The sequence below is a fragment of the Hydra vulgaris genome, chromosome 10, assembly GCF_038396675.1.
Source record: "Hydra vulgaris chromosome 10, alternate assembly HydraT2T_AEP".
Classification (NCBI taxonomy): Eukaryota; Metazoa; Cnidaria; class Hydrozoa; order Anthoathecata; family Hydridae; genus Hydra; species Hydra vulgaris.
The window spans coordinates 24422752-24450000 of NC_088929.1; the positions used below are offsets into that span (position 1 = coordinate 24422752).

The 27249-nt window shown below is 26.8% G+C and overlaps 1 protein-coding gene across 1 annotated transcript in view; it reads right to left on the minus strand.

Moving 5' to 3' along the window:
• Nucleotides 1–1106: 1106 nt before the first annotated feature.
• LOC100207814 (sarcoplasmic/endoplasmic reticulum calcium ATPase 2) overlaps nt 1107–27249 on the minus strand; it is a 28820-nt gene continuing 2677 nt past the window's right edge. The window contains exons 3-24 of the mRNA XM_065807578.1: nt 27143–27225; nt 26725–26962; nt 22018–22098; nt 14186–14271; nt 14050–14116; nt 13886–13974; nt 12792–12875; nt 12556–12649; nt 12019–12149; nt 11851–11930; nt 9918–10020; nt 9686–9841; nt 8668–8884; nt 8231–8331; nt 7473–7595; nt 7161–7294; nt 4664–4791; nt 2632–2803; nt 2148–2350; nt 1663–2000; nt 1446–1578; nt 1107–1337 (exon numbers count right to left, since the gene is read on the minus strand). Coding sequence (XP_065663650.1) covers nt 1318–1337; nt 1446–1578; nt 1663–2000; nt 2148–2350; nt 2632–2803; nt 4664–4791; nt 7161–7294; nt 7473–7595; nt 8231–8331; nt 8668–8884; nt 9686–9841; nt 9918–10020; nt 11851–11930; nt 12019–12149; nt 12556–12649; nt 12792–12875; nt 13886–13974; nt 14050–14116; nt 14186–14271; nt 22018–22098; nt 26725–26962; nt 27143–27225 — 2861 coding nt within the window. The 3' untranslated portion in view covers nt 1107–1317. The remainder of the gene's footprint in view (nt 1338–1445; nt 1579–1662; nt 2001–2147; nt 2351–2631; nt 2804–4663; nt 4792–7160; nt 7295–7472; nt 7596–8230; nt 8332–8667; nt 8885–9685; nt 9842–9917; nt 10021–11850; nt 11931–12018; nt 12150–12555; nt 12650–12791; nt 12876–13885; nt 13975–14049; nt 14117–14185; nt 14272–22017; nt 22099–26724; nt 26963–27142; nt 27226–27249) is intronic.

Here is a 27249-nt window from a genome sequence, read left to right on the forward strand (position 1 = left end):
ATGGACCTCCAACTAATCAACTAAAAGCCAATTTAGTCGAGTGAAAATCATAAAATCCTTTGATTTTTTCATTCAACTTAACTTTCCAATTTTTTATTTTTGCTTGTTTGTTTAAAAACAAAAGCATGTAACTAGAGATGTCACGAATAGTGGTTTTGCCGAATACCGGATATTCGGCTAGACGCCTGCCCATAGCACTCAATATTCAGCTGCCGAATATTCGGTGACACTTCTTATTTCGAGGGTTTAGACCTGATTTATTGAAGTGCATATTGTGTGTATACTGGCAAAAGACGTTAAGTCAAAAATCTAATGATACTTGTATCAGAATCTTATCAGTTAAAAAACAGAAACTATGGTGCAATACTTTCAAACGTATTCTTTAAAAACTATTGTATTCTCAATGGTATGAAAAAGAACCAAAACAAAAAACTTTTGAATCCTAGTGTTAAATAACAAAGGTCAACATCAACTGTTTTTTGTTAAATTTAAATAATACTGCAAATATGATTAATAAAATAAAAAAGTAGTATTATTTATTTCATAAGCGCGGCGAATAGTTTTAAAGTTTCATTATGAAACAACCAAACGAATTACTACTTGAGGATGCCCATGAAATAAGTCACGCTCTTGTCATACATCTCTCCACCCAACAGTCACAGATATTAGTCTAAATCAAAAAGCTAACAAATACTTGCTTTCGGATTATATCTTTCTACCGGATTTGCTCCGAAATTTTTGTTGCTACAGAAAAGGCTACATTTTCCGGGTATTTCAAATAAAAAGAAATTATCTGGTCTTTAAATTCATAAGGCGTTAAACCCCTAATATATACAATAATGATATTCAAGTCTTTTCCACGCATTGACTACACTGACTTACCTACCCCGCTGGTAAGAAGTATACTATTTATAATAATTTTAATTTAATAAGGCATTATTAGATTACCACTATTTAAAATAACTTTAAAATTCTTTTAATAGCAAATTCAAATATCAACATTATTGTTTATAACCTATAGACCCTATAAACACTAAATTGTTGTTTATATTTTGCTGACCGGAACTTTTTAATTTTTATCTAGTAAAAATTTGAACAAAAAACAATTTGGAGTTATTAAATTTATTACAGCTGTTTACATTAAACTTGGCGCAACAAAAAGTGCATCGTCATTTAAATAACAAATATTTTCCATTTAAACGTTCGAAGTGGTAGACCAGCTGATTCTGAAGAATCCAAGAAATATAAAACATGCCACGATTCAATTGAATTTTTTAATTTAGTGATTTTCAGTACAAAATTATTTTTAATTCCTAATCAATCTTGCTTTGTTTTGACTAAAAAAAAATATTTACAATTATACAATCAAGTTGTTGAAAAAAAAAGAAGCTTGCTATGGCTCTGATATTATAATAAATAACATAATAAAAAGTATATTTAAATACCTAGTGTTGATGATTGCATCATAAAGTTTCTTGTTATAAATTTCAAAATTTCATCAATAAAAATGACTGGCACGGAGAAGTACAAAACTGCTTTCCATTCAGTCCAATTAAGAGGAGTTACACGAAATATTGGCTGGAAAATAAGTTAATGGTTACGAAAATTCTGAGCTGGGTTACAAAAAGTCTCAATTTCAGATAAGGAAAAAAAAACTATTACCTTCATGAAGGGAGCATACAAGATAAAAAAATGCAGGATCATTGAAGCAGCAATTGCAGTTAATAAAGATCTATTTTTCCACGGTGGCATGACTAATAAACTTTGATTTTCGCTGACACTATTTAAAGCATTCAACATTTCAATAGTAACAAGAACAGAGAGAGCCATTGTCATTGGATGAAGATCTTTGAAAATATTACATGAAATTCCAACAAAATGTTCTGAAGTCGATGAACACTGCATATGATGACTTAACTGATAAAAGCTCATTTGTGGACCTTCTTCATAAAACATAAACCACCAAGCTGATGAAGCTACAGTTGCTATGCCAACATAAACTAAAACACACACACACATATATATATATATATATATATATATATATATATATATATATATATATATACATATATATATTTATATGTATATGAATGATTTGAAAAACAGAAGTTAAAAAAAGTAAACTATAAAAAAAAAAGAAAAACCTCCTATAATAAGGTATCGAAAGAATAACCATCCACTAATGAGAGGTTCCTTTGCTCTTCTGGGAGGCTTTTTCATTATATCAGTTTCAGGTGGGTTGAAGCTTAAAGCTGTGGCTGGAGGACCATCTGTCATTAAGTTAACCCATAGCAATTGAACAGGTATTAGAGCTTCAGGCATACCCAGAGCAGCAGTTAAAAAAATACTACAAAACAATAAATATTATTAAGTATTAGAACAACAATATTTTTAAAAAATATTATCGGGTCTAGTGAGTTTCGATAGGTATAAAAAAAAAAAAAAAAAACAATAAAAAACTTATTTCGAAAAAAATGATTAAAAAAATTATGCTTTATGTTTTTAAATTTTATGTTTTAACATTTTTAATGAAAATTTCAAATATTAAATACTCAGCTTTATGTATGAATGTCAAATGTTTATATCATTCATGTTTCCAGATCATGTTTTATAAAATTTAAAACATACCTAACCACCTCGCCAATATTTGATGAAATGAGATAGCGAATAAATTGTTTTGTATTATTGTATATTGATCGCCCTTCTTCAACAGCAGCCACAATTGTAGAAAAGTTATCATCAGCAAGAACCATATCAGATGCTGACTTTGCTACAGCTGTTCCACTGCCCATAGCTATTCCTAATACATAAATCACATATAACATGTTACAGTGTGTCAATTATATATTTTTTAATTTCAAAAACAATGAAGGGGAAAGGGGTTGTTTTTAGAACAAATCAGACAACTTTTTCTTATTTAAGATAGGGAATGTTACCATAAAGTGCGCCATTTATTCCTGTTTTTGTTTTTTTAATTCTAAATATTAGAAGCTTATTTTTATGAAGAATTTTATGAGGCTTTCAAATTTGCCAATGTCTTGCTTGGATGATATGCTTTTATTAGAGAAAAAACGACTAGTTTGGATAATTTTTTTTTTATTCTTACTTGATTATATTTTTAATAAGTTCAATACTTACTATGCTGAATAAAACTTTTTCAAATAAAATTTAATTAAAAAAAATTTAGTTAATCAAAATATTAATGTGAATTTTATTAAAAGTCGAATTTAGAAAAATTTAGCATTATTGCTTGTTTTTTACAATAAGTTTCTAATTATTGATAGTTAAAATAAAATTTATTTTCTTCTTATTTTTCAGCTAAGTGGCAACTTGATAACTGATAAACTACAACAACCTTCAATAAAAGGTTAAAAAGTAAAAAGGATCTTTTGGCTGATCAAACAGTTACAGAATTGTAACAGCGATAAACAACAGATTTACTTAAATTTTCAAAAGCAGGTTTCTTTTTTATACAACTGTAAGAATAAAATAATTTAACTAAAATTTTATAAAAACTAAATTGTTTTCAATCTTGTATATAGGCTAAAAAAACTTGTGCAAAAACATATTCCCACGAGAAGAGAAAAGGATACATAAAAACACAAAAAGTCAGCAGGAGTTTTATGAGAAAAAATAATACTAAAAATAACCTGGTTGGACTCACAAATTAAAAAAAAAAACAACTTAAAAGCTGTTATTTATTAACAATATATAAATTTTAATAAAATATATTAGTAGTTTTTGTTATAATAAATTTTTTGATTTAGTTTTAGATAAGCCTGTAAATCAAGCCGAACGAGCCAAGCTTGCCAAGGCTCGGCTTGGCTCGTTTACATATTAAGAGTGTTCAGGCTCGGCTCGAGCTCGTTTCGAACATGAGATTTTTTGTTCGAGCTCAGCTCGTTAAGGATTGGTATTGTTTGGGCTCGGCTCGTTTTACATGTTGCTCGAGCTGGACTGGTTTAAAACTCGAAATAATTATTGTAACCTGTTAGTTTAAAGCTCGTTTAGTAAAAAAAAATTGTTCGTTAAAGACTCTGTAATAATGCAAGTCCAAATCAACAAACAACATAAACAATCCTACAGTCTATTAAACATGCAAATAAACAACATAATGAAATAAGATCCCACAAATCTAATAGTTCAAAATAAAAGTTAAAACTAATAGTTCAATGTTCAAACTTAATGTTCAAAGTTCAAACATAATGTAAACTCTCACAAACATAATAATTCCTATTAAACACTGCACTCTAATAGTTCAAATTACATTTTCACAAATATTGCTCTCATTGCATTGGATAAATATATATATATATATTTGAGCTTTAATCGAGCCTATATGAACGAGCCTATGATGTTCAAGCTCGGCTCGTTTAATAAACGAGCCTGATTTTTTGTTCAAGCCCGGCTCATTTACCATTCGAGCTGAACATGAACGAGCTCTTGTCGAGCCGATCACCGAGCTGTTCACGAACACGAGCCAGGATTTACAGCCCTAGTTTTAGATAGAGGATCGATACTGTATTATGAATATATTTTTTTTACTAACTAGTATATTTTTGGCACACCCCTAATGAAGAGTCTAAAACAATGTGTCCAAAAAAAGCAACAATGCTTAATTTTTCTTAATTCTTTAAATTAAAATTATAAATGATTTTACCAATCTTTGCTTTTTTCAAAGCAGGGGCATCATTAACACCATCACCGGTCATAGCTGCAACTTCACCATCAGCTTGGATGTACTCTATAATAGCACTTTTATGTGAAGGTTCGACTCTTGAAAACAATCTAAAAATGTAGTAATTTTAAATAAACAAATTCTATCAAATCATAACTATTGTAAATATTACTATTTTAAACACAAATATTATATTTCAACATTATTTTTAATAGATATACCAGAGTGCACAGTATTTTTGTAACATTTTATGTATTATAATATTGTACATCCTTTTTACTTTTTGAAAATATTGCACAATACTTTTTACATTTCTATTTGTAGAAAATATTGCGCAATATTTTATTCTACAAATTCTTTTTACTCCACCTGCTACTAAATTTCCATTATCTTTATGTTTATCTCTTGTCATGAAGATTTTTATATGCAACTTCAAAATTCTTTCCAAACTTTTTTAAAATAAAAAAACATTTCACAACCAAATCTAAGATAGACATTCACACCCTAGTTGCAAATCTTACATTTACCCTAAACTAAATGTCATATACTTTTAAGGATAATCAAAACCAACTTACTTAAAACCCAATTATTGTTAAAAACAATCAAGTGAGTTTTTGAAATGCGTCTTTACGAGAAAAAATTTATAAAAAACATTTAGTTTTCTGAAGACACTAAATGAACTCATTAGGCAAATTAAAAAAATATTTTTGCTGTAACTTTGTTTTTTATTAGTGACAAAAAATTTACTATATACAAGCCTTCCCAGGAGACGCATTCTGTCTTGTTTGTCCACAAAAAAGTTTTTTATTTAGACAACTTGGTCACGATTGTTTGCAAGTTTTATTTATTAAGAGTTTCAATACTTTGCGGCAAAATAAAGAAAGAATAACTAACAAAATAGGAAATTAAAATAAATTTAAATAGAAAAAAATTAATAATTTAAATAATTTGTTTACAGTTTTAATTTTCATTTTTTTTGCAATACATATACTTGTTACAATAACATCTATCATTTGCAACCGAACTTGATAACCAGGTGCTTTAGTAGAACACATACAGCCATAGGAGTCTTAGGGAAAAAAGGAGAAAAGATTATATTAGAGTAAGAATTAGCTAAAAACTATTAAAAGGTTTTCTTTTCTACTGAACAGATGTCCAGTAGAAAAGCACAAAATGCAAGCAAAGATTTATTATTAACAGTTGTTTACGTATATTTCACCAATAACATAGTAGACCAAAAGAGAGGGGGCAGGTAGAACTAAACACACTGAGCTGAATGTTAAAAAGCAACAGGTATCCAAAAGCGATAAAAGATTTGGGATTAAAAACTTACAGGAATAGAAAGGTAATATAAAACAATTAAGGGTATGTGAAAAATGTGTAGGCAACATTGCCTAATTGAAGCTTAAAAACTATGTATATATGTATGCACACCTTACTTAAAAAATACACTGGGAGGCCTAAAAGGTATAAGAAATCTGAATGTGAAGAGATGTGTAATACACATTGTGTATCATTTAAAAACATATAACAAAAATGAAGTAAGCACTTTATTCAAATATACTATACTAATGATCAACTTAATATAATCATATAATAAAAAAAGTTATAGATAAAAATATATGCATGCATTACATAGACGTATTCATATAGCGAAAATACTTGTTGCATTAAAATTATATAAATAGCAATTTTAGCAATTTTTATTTCTGCTTTCTTCTTTTAAAAATAAAATAAAGTAGAGGAAAGTAATTCTTTTTGATGTCGACTTAAAACTGTTTTTTTTTTTTGCTCATCCAATTTTGTTGCTAAAAATTACAACCACCCTAAAGAAACAAAAATAAAAACAGTACACAAATTATTTAAATTTTTTTTTTTTTTTCTATATAAATTTAATTTAATTTTCTTATTTTGTTTGTTTTGCTTTCTTTGTTTTTGAAACTTAGTTTTTGTCGCAAAGTATTGAAATACTTGTGTAAAACTTGCAGACAGCCGTGACCAAGATATCTAAGTAAAAAACGTTTTTGTGGACAGTTGAGTCAAAAAAACACACATCTCCTGGAAAGGCTTGATGTAGATAACTTAATTTAAGGAACTCTCTAATCCAACTAGTTTTGATCATTTTTTTAGCTATGAAAAAATGAAAATGATTTAAAAAGATAATTATAATGTATAGATATTCTTGGATTTATAGAGATAATTATAATGTATAGATGTTCTTGGATTTAAAGAGATAATTATAATGTATAGATGTTCTTGGAAAAATTAATTAAACATAAGTGTTTTGAACACGAAGTGTAAAAGTATGAGATTTAACAGACAAGATTTTAATTGTACACTTTTCTTCTTAGATTCTCATCACCTATTTTAAAAAGTGGTCATTGATCTTACAACCATGCTATAGGAATATATTAAATAAAAGTAATTATAAATAAAAAGTAAAATAATTTCGTTACATTCTGAAAATATTTAACTGTACCTTGCATTTCTACAAGCCTCTCTTTGCTCGACTTCTGACAATTCATCAAATTCACGCCCTGAAAATGACTTTCCATTAGTACTTTCATTTTCACTAAAAACGCCGATTCGCCGACAAATTGCTTCTGCAGTATTCTAAATAAGTTTAAAGTACTATAGTGGGAAACATTTCATTCTATAAGCCTTTTTTAAGTCACTCATAGAATAATATGACTCAGGTTACTTTATTTATTATATTTACTAACATATTTTACTTGAATTTAACATAAAATTTTTTAAAACAGAAAATTTCTAAAGAAAAGTAAACTCTTACTTTATTGTCACCAGTTATAACAATGACTCGTATACCAGCTTCATAACACTCTTTAATGGAATCACGAACTTCAGTACGTGGGGGATCCAACATTCCAGCAACACCAACAAAGGTCATGTTACACTAATAAAGATAAATTTGATTAAAAAACTCTTTAAAATCAAAGTTTAGCAATTAAATTTTATTTTACTATATATAAACCAACCCTCAGAATTAGGAAAAATGAAGTCGGCAATAATTTGTCAACCTCAATCTTTTAGAGGTCGGCAAAGATTATTTGATACAAAGGTCTTACCATAAAACAATACCCTCAAACACTTTCAGGTCGGCAGTTAGGTCAGCATTGCCGAATGCCGACCCTAATTCCGAGGGTTGATATAAACGATATAGTTAACTTATAATGAATAATCAAGAATAATAAACAAACACACACAGAAAAAAATTAGTTCTCCACCCCCCCCCCCACTCTATTGACCCTTTGACCTTTGAGAGATGAATAAGAAAATGTATTAACATTTATTATCATTAGGCATTTTTATTTTATGGTACATCAAACTATATAAGATAAAGTTCAATTTCATCAATTATCTGATTGCTTTATTCTTCAATAACATTTAAAAATTTGATAGATTCAGTACTTTATTCTCTGTTGAGATGTATGGTTTCACAAACATTATTTGAAAAAGATTTAACTGCATAATAAAAAACATTTTTATTCAACTAACAAATTATGTAAAACAAGTTAAACCATAAGTTACCTCATATTTGATGAAGTTTTTAGAGTCTGTGAGGTCCATTTCATTTTTTGATATTGGGTCATCAACTGTAGCTAGTGCAAGGCATCGCAATGTATCTTTACCTGAAAAATAGAGGTACATATTCTAAATAACTACTATTTTATTAAAAATAGAGGTACACATTCTAAATAACAATTTTATTTAAAAAAAAATTCTTTACCTCTGCAATACAAATTACTTGAATTCTTTTTTTTTTAAAATACTGTTTTATATATTAAAAATTTTTTTTCTTTCTAAATATTTTTTATAACTTTTATTTATATTTCTTCTATTTCTAATTAATTCATTTATAAATATAAACTTTGTAATAAACATTAATTTATACAATAAAAAAAGCTACACATTAAGATTTTATGTTATACAATTTTAATGTTTTTAAAGTGTTGAAATTTTCAAACCTGTTCCATAAATATTCACTTGTTGGAGAATTCCCTCTCTAAGTTGCTTTGTCATTGGAACTTTATCTTTGCCAACACGCACAAAATTGCATCGCTCAATTAAGCTTTCAGGAGCACCTTTTACAAAAATCTTTGGGTGCAAATGGTGTGAATTACTTGCTGGTATGCAATAAACCCCCATTGATTTTCTATCTCTTGAAAACTCCATAGTGAAGTCCTAAAATGTTAAATTTCGAAGAATTAATGATTTTTAGAATTTTCAAACTATTTTTAGGCTGCAAACTTCTGTCTTCATTAAGTGATCTTTAAAACTAGACTTTTATAAATAAGCAATATAAGTTAAAAATAGAAATTGTGGTTTTTACACATTTTTGAAGATGTTTTGTTTTAATAGTGCGTTGGCCTGCTTGTTGGTAGTGCGTTGTCCTGCTTGTTGGTAGTGCTTTGGACTACTTGGCAAAATAGTCATTTATATAAAATATAATTTGATATTGATGATTGATATTGATTATATTATTCAATTTGATTAAGTCAAATAGTTGACTCATTAAAAATTGTACTAAATTTTCCCTAGAAAATTTAACTATTTTAACTCCAATTCTTAATTATTTTTTAAATGATTTGACCAAGATCTTGTAAAATTTTCTATTTTTTACCTTGTAACAGTTTTTATTTTTGGATTAGTCTTGTTTTTTTGTTTTTTTAATTAAGATTCTTTTAACTTTTAAAACTATATAAAAGAATAGGTAAAAAATCTTAAAATATAGATATAAATATAAATATAGATCGCAAAAAAAGTTGTATAAGAAAAAAAAAATTGAGTGCATAGTCATATAAAATATAGATCGCAAAAAAAGTTGTATAAGAAAAAAAAAATTGAGTGCATAGTCATATAAGGCATGCAACATCTTTCCTGAGAAGACTTGATAATGTATGCATATGCATGTCTTAGTTATCAATAATAATTATTTTTTAATTCAAGTTAATTTTAGAAAAACAAACATTAAAAAGTAATTACCTTATTAAACTGCGCTCTTAAATTTTTATTACAAGCACTTGCTAGTTGAGAAACAGAACAGTTTTTTAAGTCAATATCGTTAACATTTAACTTTTCCACAAGTACAAATAAAGCCACTTCTGTTGGCTCTCCAATCTTTTCATAACTGCTTTTGGTCTATTAAAACAAAAAATCTAAAAATTCATCCTCATAAGCACAAACATATCAAGATGCAAAAGGTTAACAGACATACCTTGTTATATTCTAAAGAAGAATCATTGCACAAAGAACATATTGTCGCAAACTCATTTAGAACCTCATAATCTTTGCACTTGATCTTCTTGCCATCAACAGTTCTTTAAAAAAAAAATTAAGTTTGACTTAAATGACAATAAAATTATATTAATTTAAAACTATATATTAATATAAATATATATTTTTGACAATAATATATATATATATATATATAAATATATATATATATATATATATATATATATATATATATATATATATATATATATATATATATATATATATATATATTAGGGTGTCTTTTATTTTTCAAAGTTTTTATTTTCATAGTTTTCTAGTGCATAGTTTTCTATTTTAGTTTCTAATGCATAGTCTCAGTTTTGCTCATTTGTTTCTAAAACACTCAAAAAAAAATTTAGACCTTATTTGGAATACAATAACCTGTGCCGACTTGCACCGAATCATGTTCACACAAGTTGCACAATAGTTGTGCTTACTTGCATTATTTGTTAAAAGGATGGATATGCTCAAAATGGTTTTTACAATGATGCAAAATTGATAATTGAAAATAGATAATTATTATCCTGATAATTTGATAATAATTGATAATAGTAATAGATAATTATCTATTTACAATAATTGTAAATAGATAGTTATTATCAATTTTGCGACATCGTAAAAACCGCTTTAAGCAAATCCACATTTAAAAAAAATCCTGATTCAGTTATTCTCATGATTAACATATTGTTTTATATTTGTAGAAATGGTAGTGAAATTAAGAAGCAATGTGACTGTCTAACCATCAAGTTCTTGCAGTACTTTTTTTTAACACTCCCGAAGTTAAATAGACTGTTAGTGAAGTACAAGTCTTGTTATTCAAGAGTTTTTGTATTTTGGGAAAAAAGCTAGAATCCCTACCAGAGCTATAACTGTGAATAGCTCTGGTAAGTTTTTTTTACACCTGTGTAAAAAAACTTGTAGATCTTTACCATGCTTTGAGAGAGTTGCAAAAAAATTACACAAGATGCTATTGAAACGTATACTGATATTGTCAAACAACATTTTAGTAAAACAACATTTGCAGAATTGTTGACATTTTGCAATCGAGAACTGCAAAAAATAATTGCACATGATAATTATCAGGAATTGATTGAACTATCTGTTATTTTCTTAAAAGGTGATAATGAGAAAAAAATTAAAATCAGACTTCCTGGAGCAATGCACCATGCGAGGTGAATAGTTAGAGCTATTTACACTTAAAAAATATGTATGTTGCAATCCCAGATCAAAATTAGCGCCAAGGATAAACAAGTACTTGAGAGACACAAAATCAGTGTTTGCACGAATTTATTTTCTTAATTAAAAATTAATGAGAACTTCCTCCAGAGACTTGTTTCAACGTGGAATGAAGATGTTGCATATATAGAAGCAAAAAGAAAATTCCTACCAAAAACCAGTTAATGCAGCTAAAAAAGCTTATTAAAGATTTTCATGATTTGATGACTGCAAAGGAAGTGTGCAAGAGCATAGAAATCTGTATCCAGAATGCAAAGACACCCTTAAAGGAAAATATCCTGCTTGATCTGTAATTCTATATTCTTTTAATAAATATTTTATAAAATGTAAGTGCTTCAATTGATTACATAACAAGAAAGGTTAAAAGCAGCAATTTTCATAATCTTCAGAGTTCTGTCAGCATGTGTTAATGTTGTCGTAGGAAGATAAAATTTTATATTTAAGTAAGTCTGGTTAGTTTAAAAAGAAATAGGGGTTATGCATTTTGATATCCAAAAAAAAAAATTTCACTCATATAAGGGACACCCTAATGTATATATTAAAATGCATTTTAAGACATATTAAAACATAAAATCTCTAAAAACATAATTTATGACAACAAAACTTAAAACATCTAAATGAACAAGAACACTAACATGCTTCCAGTAGGTTCATAAGTTGATCCGGTGACATCAAAATGAGTAAATGAATTTTGATCAGGTGAAATAATAAAAAACTAAAAAAATCAAAACATTTATAAAAAGTTTTATTGTTAAATATTTTTCTAAAAAATTAACAAAATACTTTTAAATGAAAAAGCTTACTTTATTAACAGACATTTGATTTGTAGTCAAAGTACCAGTTTTATCAGAACAAATAACTGAAGTACAACCAAGTGTTTCAACTGAGGGAAGTGACCTAACTATTGCATTTTTTTTCGCCATTCTCCGTGTACCTATATAAAAATTCACCAAAACAGTTAAAGCCTAAGTACTAAATCAATTATAAACTAATTATCTCAGTATTAAATTAATTATAAACTAATTATCTCAGTATTAAATTAATTATAAACTAATTATCTCAGTATTAAATTAATTATAAACTAATTATCTCAGTATTAAATTAATTATAAACTAATTATCTTGGTATTAAATTAATTATAAACTAATTATCTTAGTATTAAATTAGTTATAAACAATTATCTCAGTATTAAATTAATTATAAACTAAATACCACAGTATTAAATATCACAATATTAAATATCAAGAAAAATCATGTTTAAAAACTAGAAAACATTAAATTTCAAAATCTCAACCAAAAAAACAAAAATCAAGACTCAAATCTTGAGTCACATAAACTACCTAAAGCAAGACATGTAGTTATGACAGCAGGAAGACCTTCTGGGATAGCCGCAACAGCCAATGCAACAGCAATTTTAAAATAATAAACAGCTCCCTAAAATAAAAAGTTTTTAACATATTATTACAATTATTTAAAAACTCTGACTTAAGCTAAAAAAATTTTTGCATCATAACAATAGTAAAAATAGTCAATTATATAACTTATTAATGTAAAATATTAGTTAAAAAACAGTTACCTTCACCCATGATCCACCATGGACAGGATCATTAAAATGACCTATGTTAATTGCCCATACTGATATGCATATTAGTGTTATTACCTATTTAAACAAGTAAAATATTTAAAAAATTTGACCTCAAAATTTATCTGATAAATAATAAGCTATTGTACAATGCTATTAAAAGTTGTTTAATAAAAATTGTGAAATTTATGAAAAAATTGAAAGTTAAAAAATAGTACACCCATAAGTTATCTATTTCGGTATTAATTTAACACTTTTTTAAATATCTTTTGAGTTTTGTAAAAAAAAAAAAAAAAAATGCACATTTCTAAAAAAATGACCTCAAAACAAGGTTACAGAAAATTTTTTTACAAATTTTATTATCCTGGACTACTATAACATAAAAAATGGTTCTGGTTATAAAAGAGTTTAAGGTATTGCTAGAAAAATGAACGAAAAAAAGGTCTCAAAACCGCTAACCAAATAATGGTTGTTTGGTTGTGCATTTCTAAAAAAGATTGTCAAAACTGTATTGTCCTCAGCAGCCTTGCATTTAGCCAAATTATTTACTTGGAGCATTGCGTCAAGAAACAACTAGTATCTTATCAAAGAGTATCACAATGATGATTAATAACTATATTGGCTTGACCTGGCTTCATTGCATTATGCCAAAACAATGATATCATTCTTTGAAGAGAATCTGATAAATTATGTAGGTAAAGCCAAATACCCCAGAATGTTATCAATTAAGGATTTTTGGAGTATTTTGAAGTGTAAATTTCTATGCAAAAAACTAGCATACAAAACAATCTGAAACAACTTTGTAATAGGATAAATACTTGCCTCATCATAGGCTTAGCTAAGACATCTTTAAATAGGAAAAATCAGAACTAATAAGTGAACAAAGTAATTAAACATTCAAGTTAATAAAATAATAAAAATCTATTATATAGGAATATATTTCTGTTTAATTTGTAACTTTAAAACTTAAAAAAATGTGTAATGACAATTTATAATTTTCACATATTTTTAATAAACACCCCTTAATATTCAATTATGCTATTTAAATGAATTATTGAGCCATGGATAGTATAAACAATAATTATAACCTTAGAAAGTTGTTCCCCAAACTCATCAAGCTTATCTTGGAGAGGTGTTCTTTCATTACTAGACTCGGCAAGGTTGTCTCGAATTTTTCCTAAAAAAAATAAAATGGCTTGAACAATGTTAGCAAATATTAAAAAAAAAAGAAAAGGTTTAGACAAAATGTTACCAATTTCTGTGTTAACACCAGTTCCAATGACAACTCCAACACAGTTTCCGCTTGCAACATTTGTACCCTAAAGGATTAAAATTTTTAACAAAAACTATTACCATATGTAATACTATCTAAGGTGGAAATTACTTACTGAAAATAACATATTTTTTTTATCTTGATTGGTAGCACGCTTATCTGGAACTGCCTCAGTAAATTTTACAACACTGACACTTTCACCTGAAGAAATAAAGATTATCATACACAAAGACATATATTTAAAAGATCTTTGTTATTGCATGCTTAAAGTTTTTATTATTTTTATGCTACGTTTTTATAAAAATTTTGTGTCTATTATTATATTGTTTGTTGTTGCAATAGCAAAGCAATAATATAAATAAAATTCAATAAAATCTTTGTATCAGAAGTTTTCGAAAATATTATTTTTACTCTTCAACCTCAGGTTTATTTTAATAACATTTTATTTTATTTCCAGTAACCTCAGAAATATCACAAGGTTTAATTCTAGGTCCCCTGTTGTTTCTTATATTAATAATGTTTCTGACAACTATAATTCTAAGTAGGTCTATTTGCTGACAATTATATACTCCAGTGTTAGGGTTAAGCTTTCACATTTTTTTTTTTTTTACCAATTTACAGGTAAATTTTTTTAACCTGTCTGTCTGGTAAACTTTGCCTGTAAAATTTAATTTTTTTTTTTGCTTTTATAACTTTTATGTCCAAACATTTATAAAATGACATCATATTAATTTTTCATTAAATTCAATAAAAACTTTTACTAAAAAACAAAAGCTGTAGTTAATTTTTTTCAAAAGAAATATTTTTCTCAGTCCAGCCAGAACTCAATAATTAGTCACAGAAGAATTGAAACAAAGAAATTGAAAGTTTCTCTGATTGCTCTGCCCACATGAAATATTATGAATTTTGCAAATTATTGAAGCGTGTCACATACTAATTTATGTTTACGTACTAATGATTATTGTAATTATTTAGAATTATCAAGAGTTAAACTTTATATATATATATATATATATATATATATATATATATATATATATATATATATATATATATATATATATATATATATATATATATATATATATATATATATATATATGTATATGTATATATATGAAGACTACAGGGGAAAAAGGGTTATGTCCCCTACTATATAAACATAAGCCTGAAGGTTAGCAAAATAGTAAAATGCAACTCAAAAAAGGCCTATGTAATGCTACAGAAACACCCAAAGAAAAGGCATACAGGAAAAACTTTCAGATTTTCAAAGACAAAATTTCATTTATCTCAAAAGTGGAAATGTGTGACGTGTCTTTTTCACCTGTTGTCTCACACACACACACACACACACACACACACACACACACACACACACACACACACACATACACACATATATATATATATATATACATACACATATATATATATATATATATATATATATATATATATATAATATATATATATATATAAATATATATATTTACATATAAATATATACAAATATACATATATATACATACATACATATATATATACATATACACTGACGAGCAAAAAAAAGTGAACAGCGACTGCTTACGCATAAAATGAAAGAGCTCTGAACAGAAACTCATACAAGCTTGTTTATTTTTGTTCGTACTATCAAAGAATTTACGTTTATCTTTCAAAGAAAACATGAACAAACTTCTAAGCATTAGATATGAATACAGTGAACGTTGTCAGCAAAATCTGTAGTTGATATTAGAGCGTGGGTGAAATAGGACGTATTATCGCTATATTATTATTATAAAAAATAAAAGGAGAAAAATGTCTCCAAATAAAAGGTAATTTATTTTTATTTTTATTTTGGTTATTATTTATGCCTCTAACTTATTTAAAATGAAAAATCCCCTTTAATTTTGATGTTATTGGATTTTTATGAAAAAAAAAATATTTATTTAGAATACATAGTTTATCATTAAATAAATATTTTCTTCATATATTTTCTTCATACTCTAAAAATATTATCATTTTTCTTTCACAGAGGACCTCATTTAACAATGGAATAAAAAGGAATCATTGTTGGAATGAGTGCGTCCGGTAAATCAATTATTCAAATTATTCAAATTATGAAAGCTCAAGGTGTAAACATTAGTGTTGGTGGAGTTCACAAGATACTTTCACGTCAGAAAAACAATAAAACAACAGCTAGAAAAAAAGGTTATGGCAGACCAAGAAAAATGACGGAAAGAGATTGTCACAAGTTAAAATTGAATGTTTTAAAAAATCGAAAAACCACTATGACACATATCGCAGAAACTTTTATGTGTTCTGATGATAAAAAGGTTAGCCGATGGACAATTTCGAGGCGTCTTAAAGATCAGGGGTTCAAAATACACCCATGTAAAAAAGTACCTCTTCTTACAGCACGCCATAAAAAGGTAAGGTTAGCTTGGGTAAAATATAATAAAAACACAGACTGGACAAAAATATTATGGTCAGATGAATCACGATTTTGTTTGCATTCAGATCGTCCGCAGATGTGCATTAGACGTAAGAACGAACAATTAAATCCAAATTGTATTCACCAAACGGTAAAGGGTAATCTTGGAATTATGGTTTGGGGTTGTTTTTCTGCCAAAGGTGTGGGCAGATTGCATAGAGTCGAAGATGGATTACGAATAAATTCCAAAGAATACATTAGTATTCTACAAAAATCTTTGCTGCCCACACTGGAAGAATTAGAAGAGGATGAAATTAAATTTCAACATGACAATGCTCATTGCTATACATCTAAACAAGTTAAAAAATGGCTCAAGGATAACAATATCTTCCTTTTTGAAAAATTGGCCTGCCCAAAGTCCAGACCTTAATCCCATTGAAAATTTGTGGGACTATATGGATAAAGAGGTCCATAAAAATAATATTTCATCTTTGGATGATCTTTGGGCAGCCATAAAACAAGTTTGGGTTACGATACCTGACCGTTTGATAGCAAATTTAATTGAGTCGATGCCGCGTCGATTAAATGAAGTGATGAAAAATGGTGGTGGCCACACAAAATATTAATTTTTTTTTTCAAAATGAGTCGTATATATGTGTATGTATATGTATTTAACACAAGCGATATGTTATATTTTATGTATTATATTTATAATTGATTAATAATTCTTTTTTTTGCTCGCCAGTGTTTATATATATATATATATATATATATATATATATATATATATATATATATATATATATATATATATATATATATATATATACACACATCCCGTTATCCTGGGATTTCAATGAAATTTCCTGGGAATCCCAGTAATTTTTTTAAACATTCTAAACATTTGTAAAAATATAAAAAATACTATTACTCAAAATTTAAGTACTAAGTACTTCCTTTTCCCTTTTGTAATGAATTTTTATAAAAATTAGGAAGATATATTATAGAGGGCAATTAAATCACCAATATTTTGCAGTTTTGGTTTGTGTCTAAGATAGATAAAATATCATTATTTAATTTGATTTATAAATAGATTTGATTTACTTTTGATTTAATTTTATGTTGTAACTTACAGCTTAAATAAACAGACCAATTCAATTTATAAACCAAATTCAATAATAATATTTTATCTATCTTAGACACAAACCAAAACTGCAAAATATTGGTGACTAATCTAATAAATAATCACAATTGCAAAAAATTACAATGAATAAAGGGGAGTCCCTGATATGTTAAATATAAAATAACCACAGATAAGTTACAAGTACTTGTACGTGCAAAAAAAGTAATTAGTTACGCATAAAAGTTGGTAGTTAGTAAGTAAAGTAATTAGTTACGTTAAGAAAGTAGTTAGAATGTAAAAGGTGAAATAAGTAAAAAACCAAGTAAGTGAAGTTTAAAATAAATGTTTAGTAATTACAACTAATTTAAAATAATTTATGTAAATTTACTATCAGCACACTATTTCAGGATTTAATTGTAGGTAATATAGACTTATATTTATATTTTAGTATATTTTAATCTATTTAATTAATAGGATAATAAATATACCGCATCATGTCAAGTGGATCTAAGGCATGGAAAAGTTTTACAAAAGAAAAAAGAATACAGAATCTGCCACTTGTAATATATGTAAAACAACAATGTGTAAAGTTTTTTAATAACCTTCTATGCCATTTAAAAAATCTTCACAAGGAAGTCGAAATTAAAGTAATGAAAAAAAGGCCAAACAAAGACACAAATTTTGAAGTTAGAAAAGCTCAAATTAAAATTAAGTCATTTATAAAAAAGGAATCAGAAGAAATTGTTTCAAAATTGGCGACTGCAGATGGCTTTTCTATTAATGCTATTGCAAAATCTAAATTTATAGGATATCTTTATCTGATAACGGAATGATATTGCCAAAAAACCCTTCACATGTAATGAATTTAGTAAAAAGTCAATATCATCTAGCAAAACAAGGAGTGGTTAAGGAAATGACTATGCAAATGCAAGATGGCTCAAGATTCTCTATTTCGATGGACCAAAACACATCTTTAAAAAATCGTCACTATTTGAATTTAAATGTACATTCATTAACTAGGCTTTAGAACTTGGGCATGATTCGAATAGTTGGGTCGCTTCCAGCTGAAAAAATTATTGATATGGTTGAAAATAAATTATCCACAAAGAATTTATTTAATTTATCTAATTTATCTACAAAGAAGCATATAATTTCTAGTGTAACTGATGGTGCATCAGTTAAGAAAAAATATGGAAGATTAAGTGGGATGGAACATCAACTTTGTTATGCACATGGGTTACATTTAGCAGTTTGTGATGTTCTCTACAAAAATCAGTGATTTCAAATTCATCAGGCAGTGAGTGTAATGCATCAGACAGTCAGAATTTTGATGAAAATAATAGTGAAGATGACGAGTCTGAAGAAATCGATTTTACAATTCAGTGGAATAACAGTCAAGCCAAAACAATGATTTATTAAACTTACGAGATGTTGAGATCATAGACGAATTATTAGGCCACATAAGTATTGCACAATTCAAAAGGAGCTATTTATTGCATTAAAAACATGTATATTAAAAACATTGATAGATTTTAAACACAACAATATTAACAATATTTTGGAGAATGAATATTTAGTGGTGCAGACTGTAGTAACGGCGTTAAAAGCAATTAAATTAGGAATTGAAAGACTTGGCCGACGCAACACATCCTTGTTGCATGTTTGTTGCAACACATGTTTGTTGCAACACATCCTTGTTGCAACATATCCTTGTTGCAACACATACTTGATACAGAGGGTGTATTAGTATTTATATTAGATGTTTTGCGCAAAAATAGATTGTTTTTCAGTTAAAATGCTGCAGTATGTGCAACAGAGAATTGTTGAAAGACGGAATAAAAATTTAGTTGGCTTGCTAAAATATTTAAATAATCCATCAAATTATAAATACATATTTTAATAAATTATATAACATAAATTATAATCGGACATAGATTCTGTATTATTATTGCTTTCCAAATCAGTTCTTCAAGCTACGGCTAAAAAATTTTTTCCTAAGCTATTTGTTGAGGATATTGATATTGGTAGAAATTCCGCTGAAATTGAAAAATTAGAATGTAGTAACAATGGGACAGAAACGTCGTTTATGGCCGAACCAAATTTGAAGACAACATCTGAATTAACACTTCATCAAAAGTTGGATGCTGTCAACGAACGTTAGTCGAATGAGAGTCCAGAAGATATATTATACGACGTTAAAAATATTACAAGAGAAATGGGTATTTTTGATGCAATGAAAAAGCATACAAATAGTTTAGAAAAATTTTATAATACTCTTTTAACTATCCCACCAACATCAATTGATTCAGAAAGAGCTTTTTCGGCGGCAAGTTTTTTTATTACAAAAATTCGGTCATCGTTAAGTGATAGCGCTATTGACAACTTATGTTTTTTAAAAAATTATTTTAAAAATTAATATATATAAAAAAAATGTTATTGAAGTTTATAATTGCTTTGTTTTGTTTCTAAGAATTATTTTGTATTTATTTTCTTGTTAAAAGTAATAGTATTAAAAAGGCATTTTTTTTTGTATTTGTTTGAATTTAGACATTTCCCCCACCTAATTGGATAAATTCTTGCTTGTTACCTAATCACAGGATTTCCCGGGATTCCAGGAAATTAATCATTTTTATTGCGGAATCCTAGGAATTAGACTTTTACGAGAAATGAGAAGCCCTAATTTCATGTGATTAATAAAAAGAATTCAAAATCTTAAACCATGGAAAAAAAATCTAAAGAATAAAAAAAATGTCAAAATTTCTTTGACAAAAGCAGCATCTTAAATTGCATTTTTTTTCTACCCCAGGAGTCAATCAGAAAAGTTCGCTCAAAAATGGCAACTCTGGATAGATTTAGTTTTGATGCTTTAACAAAAACCACATTCATCTGGTCAGCAATGACAGAAAAAGATTTTCCAAAAAATCACAAACAAGCTAATCAGTTAGTAAAAAACTGCAAGTGTCAAAAGTGAGCTAAAAGATCAATTAAGTTCATTGGATCAAAAATATTTTTTATTTATACTGGATGAATAGACTTCCTTGAAAAACAGAAGATTCCTAAGTAATAACATTCACCAGAAAAACAAACACTGGAATCTTGGACATATACATCTGGGTTTCTTTCTATTGAAAAAACAGCAGAAATGGTCTCAGAGAGAGTGGGAGAACATGGTTTAATTTTGGATAATAGTGTTGTTTTGTCACTGATGGAGCTTTAATGATGATTAAGTTTGGGAAAATTACTGAACCTCAAATTTGCTATACTCACAGAGCTCATCTGGCTGTTCCGAAGGCTTTGTACAAAAGAAAATTTAAGAATGAAACTTACAACTATTATGAGGAAAATGCTCCTGAAGTGTCAAATGACAATGAAAGTGAAAAAAGTTTTTGAAAAAGTAAAAATTCATTTACAGTCTGTCATTAACAAAGTTTGAAAAAATATAAAGTTGTTCTGGAAATTTCCAGTCAAAATAATGTTCTCCTAGAAGAAGTTAAATAACAACATGACAAAGAAATTACTCTAAACTTAGACTGTTGAACAAGATGGAAGCTTATTGGCAATGATTCAGCAGTTTCTTAAAATCAAAGATCAAAGCTCAATTGCACTAAAGAGTTGAACATTTTAACTTAAATGTCCAACTCTTCTAATTGCTGATACACTTGACCCAGTAAAATTGGCAGCAGAAGCACTTTGCAGGAAGATAACTTGCTTAACATTTTGTGCTTCCTGAGATCCCATTTTTTTGTTGAAAAATAAATTATAAAACTGCTATTTTTTTAGTCATCTACCTATTACAATACTTTATATATACAGTTGAATATATTATCATTAGTTTGATGACCTAATAATAAAACAAATAAAACCTAAGACAAATAATGGCTTCATGTTGTACACCAAAATAATAAAAATATATTACCTAACTGCTATGTGGAAAATGTCTAAGTTACTAAAAACAAAAGTCATTGTTGTAGCAAGGTCATTCATTCTAAAGTTAATAAAAACTTTTTGAATTGTCTCACACTCTCTCATTTAGATATTTAGAGTTTATAAGCATGATTATTATATTGTTAAGAATTGAAATCTTGCAACACAACTGTTAACATGGTCTGCTATTTGTCTTCTACTCAATCCTCCATAGACATGTTTAATTTTAATAATTTCAGAAATTTAATTTTTACAAATTTCCAATTTATCAAAATTTACAATTATTTTTTTCCTGTTGTTCTATAACAATTATTTTTAATATAGTTTTTAAAAATCAGTTATGATTTGATGTCGATTTGAAAGTTCAAAATTAAACAGTTTAGTTATTTGAAGGTCATAAAAGCTAAAATAAAAAAACTTATTATTTTATATTTTAGTGATGAATTAAGAATAGTATTGAAAAACTCACCAGTAAGTATAGATTGATCTATTCTTATAACAGTCGACTTGATTTTTGTGATGCGTATATCTGCTGGAACTTTGTCTCCAACTATTTTAAAGATTAGAAAAAGTATATAAATATATACACTGTGGATTTAGTATAAATATGCACATATTGTGGATTTAGATCTGCACAATAATAATATACTTTCACTTTTTTTTTTTATATGACCACTTTTTTTAGAAAAATGAAGGGCTTGAAAGGAATGAATACAACAGTAGATTGGGTCCGTGAAAGAGTGTAAAAGATATTGTAATTGTGTAATTAGTAAATGGTTTTATATTTTTTGCAAACTACTACTCAGTTAAATTTCATAAGAAAATTGTAGAAACTGAGAGCAAAAAAGAAACTCCAACCCTACAATTGAAAGACCAGACAAATTATTATTTGCCTGGTTTTTCAATAATAGACAAATATTATTTGTAAAGGTAAATGCTTATTTTTTAAGAATGATTGTTTTTTTCGGCATTTGAAAATGCACTTAAAGCAAATAAAAGCTAGCCTGCCAAAATGTGCTTTTTAGATTGGATTTACTACTTCAAAGAAAAATTCTTTACAGCAATAATTTTATCGCAATAAAGTTATTCAGACAAAAAAAAAATAAGTTGTCATCCTTTAAATCATAGATTGATGCAAATGTACTAACTACTAGCTATTAGTAATGTAATTAATCAGCATCGGCTTAATCGGACACTTTTAACACAATCTGAATCAGTATCGACATCAGCCTTTTTTTATTAATTTAACGATTTTCCAACCAATGGCATTTTTATATTTTTATCCTGCAATATGATAATAATTAAATAATAATTAAACTTGACTTTATGCATTACTTAAAATTTTTTTGAGAAATTGTTAATTTTGACTTTGTTTACAGGCAAAATTGTTCATTCTTAAGATGATGTTTATAAGCTTTAATTTAAAAACTGAATGTACTTATACTTTTATTACCATAATACATTTTTTTTTTAGAATAATTTTTTGTGTTGTTCTGTTGTTATACTTAAAAGTAATCTATTTAAGCACATTTATCTATACGTGTTTAAGTATAGCCTACAATATTTCTATATGATTGTTGTTAATATATATATAAATTACTAATTAATTTAATTAAGAATTCTAAGTAAACTGCTTAACTTAATACCATTTTCTTGTTAAAATAGAATTAAAAAGTGTTCCTCAAAAGTATTTTTTTGAAAGTTTTCTTTTCAAAGTAAAAAAAAACTAAAAAATGTATATTTTTTTAACTGAGTTTTTCTATTATCTTTTAAAATAATGGTTTGGATCTGATTTGGGTCCAAGTATTTGTTTACCAGTACTGATTCCGTGGAAAAGTTTACACGAGTTTAAATTGTACAGTTTCATATTTTCAAAATTTTACTAATTAGTTAATTTATTGGTATCGGCCTTTTCCCATCCATTGGCATCGGTATCGGCATCTGCTACAAATATGCTACCGGTACATCACTACTAGCTATAAAAGATGGTTGAGGAAATATGATGGTTTTAGGAGAAAACTATATCCACTGTATTTTGTTAAAGATGTAATAGATAAGTGTAATGACACAACTAAAAATATAATGATTCTGTATGAAAGTAAATTTATGTATGTAAAGAAAAAGCTCTCAACAGGATAAATAAGTCAACACAAAAGGATTTATTACTGAAAAATGTCCTTATTGAGCTTGTCCTTGCAAAACTTTGACTTAAACATATCATACACATGTTTAACTTAAATCCCATAGAGCATTAAACAGTTTATGATAATTTTACCATAGACCATTTGTTTACTAGTAGAATGAAAATTAATAAATCAATGTTTGAAAACAATTATGAAAACTGTTAAAACATTCAAGCTAAATGGGTACAATTAACCTAAAAACTACTAAAACTCAACTTAATTTAGCTTTAGTAGATGGATAGACTTCGAAGGTAGATTCTGTAAATAATAGAAAAGTAGAAAGTACTTTCCATAAATCACAGTCAAATTTTGATTTTTTTTGTAAGATTGTACTCAATTTTTAAAAATTTTAAAGACTAGTAGGTCCTCAATAATACAATTATTGAAACCACATGCATTATGAAAATGTTTAACCCTGATCTAAAGCAAAATTTAAAAAACAATATTCCATAGCAATACCCTAAGCTGAATATTTTTAAGCTTACTTCACATCATAAAAAATGTGCTCTACACTAGGGTAATAACTATTATCATTTTTTTTTTGTAACGAAACCGAAACTCCTTACACATTCAAAGAATAATTATATGAAAATGACAGCAGTAACATCAATTTTTAAAAAAATTGAACAAAGCTCCTCCACCTTTTATTTAATTTTGTTCACTTATTGCGCAGTTTGACTATGAATTTCAATTTTACAATAAATGTTTATATGATGCTCTAGTCTACTTTTAAGCAGATTCCAGTCACCTGTTTACATTTGTTTATAAACATGGCATTTACAGATGGTTGTTAATTTTATTTTATTTGTTTTGATTCCGACTATACTACGTGAACTTGCTCCAGCATGGGGCAAGTTCTATGTATATAATTATTTTATTACTGTTATATTTTATTTATTTTCTATTTCAGGTGCATATACAGGCTTGGCCAGGAAGGTGTGTGATTTCAAGTCTACGTATGACTACGCAAATAATATTAATAAATAAAAAGTTTTCAATTTCATTGAGAATAAATAACTTCGACATATTTATCTTTACTAACAATTTTATATTAGCAAAACGCTTTTAAATAAAGTAATTGATGAATTTAATTTAAGTATCATTGAAAGCTGTATTTTTGTTATTTATATTATCTAACTATATAAGATTTTTTTATAATTAAAATAAAAAATTAAAATTATAAAAAATTTTATAAGCGAAGACTTTTAAACAGCGACTTAATAAATTTTATATAAGAATCATTTAAGTTAATTCTTTCAAAAGTATAAAGATTTTGTTGAGAAGAAAAAAAAAGACAAACTTTTTTTAAAGTTGTTTGAATTAAATAACTTAATGTTTTTATATTATTGAAACATAATTAAATTTAAGTAACAAATCACTGCTAATGATTTTTTATTAAAATATTAATATATAATATATATTTTTTATTTTTATATAACTATGTATTTTTTATTATATATGTCTTTAAATAAAAAAAAAAATTATATCAACTTTTTAAATAAACGATTTAATTATTTTTTCTTTTTTTACTGAACTTTAAAGAATTGTTAAGAATCATTTTTTTTTTTACTTTTAAATGTGCGCATTTATTAAACAATAAGTAAAGATGTTACTTTATTTAAATGGTTTTCGCATAATAATATATTATAAAAATCTTAGTAAAGATAAATAAAGTTTATTTATTAAGTAAATTATTAAGTAAATTAACATAATTTAATTAATCTTATTATTATAGTTTATTATTTATTTAGTTAAGTTTTAATTTTATTTTTATTTTAGTTTTAAATAAGTTGTTTTTATTTTATTTTTTATTACTTTTGTTATGAAAATTTATTTGCTTCTTTTACAATAAGTTTTCTTTTAAGTTTCTTCAGAGTTAAGATTTTTTCAGCTGTTTTTAAAAATGCATAAAAATTTCTAAAACTTTAACAGCAGCAGTCAAGTTTTCAAAATCAAATAGTAAGTGCTTGGTCATATTATGACATGAAATCGTACACCTTCAAGCCTGTAAATATATAGTATATATTTTGAAATATTTTGAAACATTGGGAAATATTTTTGAATACTTTGGATAAAAACTTGTTTTCAGAGCAAAATTGCAAGTCTTGCAGAAAAGAAGAAAAGTGCTAGACATTTAATCATCTTAAAACCAAAATAAAATGTCTTATAGAAATTCCAGCAACAGTTTAAAGTCAAATTGGTGCATTTGCATTTAAAGAATCTACACTCCTCTTCTAAACAGAAAAGGGATCCAAGGATTCCATCTGTTGAAAAGCTAATCAATCTCACACAGATGCCAACAAACCATCAAATTCTTGGAAACTTCACTTTTCTGTTTGATGGCAAGAAACTGCGACTGGCTCGAATCAAAATTTTGATTACGGATAAAGAATTTCTCTGGCAGGAAATTCTATACTCTCCATTATTATCCTGTGCACTCATCAGAAAGAAACTCAATAGTCTAATTGATCTATAGAACAAAAACAAAAACTCCTTTCCTCACTCATCAAGAAAAAATGCAAGAAAGCAATTAAGTGTTTAAAGACGCATTGGTCAATAGAGTCTTTAATTGACATTCTAAATTGCTGACCGTGCTGTAAAACTGATGGAAGAACTTCATGCAAAATTGAGAAAAAATTGAATTTTTAAAACTGAAGTTTGTAGGAAAAAATATTTTTTAAACATTTCTTGTATATTTTGTACAGATTACTAACTGTTCTGTACCTCATTTGTTAATAAAAGTTGTTTGTTATGACCATTACTCTTTTGAATAATGCTAAAACAAAAATGTCTTTATTTTTGAAAAAAGACTTTCATTTTTTTTTAAAAAAAAATTTAAAAATGCAAATTTTAATCTTAAATAAAAACACAAAGTTTCCTCAATTGCAAGTGGCTTCATAAATAAAATTTTTTTGTTATTACCTTCCTCCACACATTGAATATCAACTATTAAAGTATTAAAAAGGAATTAATAAAAATTATAAAAAAACTACCTGAAACATAAACTATGTCACCAGGAACAAGAAACTTAGCTCTGATAACTTTAATTTCACCTTCACGCATCACCTTTGCCTCATCAGGTTCATATTCCTTAAGAGCTTCTATAGCAGACTCAGCATTTCTTTCTTGCCATACACCCATAACTGCATTTAATATAAGGATTACCAGTATTACAAAAGGCTCAACAAATGCTGTCAATTGATCTTCACCATCTTCAAAAAACGCTAATATCTACACAATTAAATATTTTTACACTTAAATACATATTCTTACACTAAACCTTTGTAATAAACAGGACTCAGATTAAGCTTACTAGCTGCAGATAAAAAATTAAAACATAAAATTTATGATTTTTTATTTTTTATTGTTATCATTACAAAACAGTTGAACTCAAAAAAAAAAAATTCTTACAAATGAAATTGCAGCAGCTAGTAATAAAATTCTAACAAGAAGATCTTCAAACTGTTCTAACACCATCTTCCATAATGATTTACCTAAAAAATATATGTTTAAGTTGT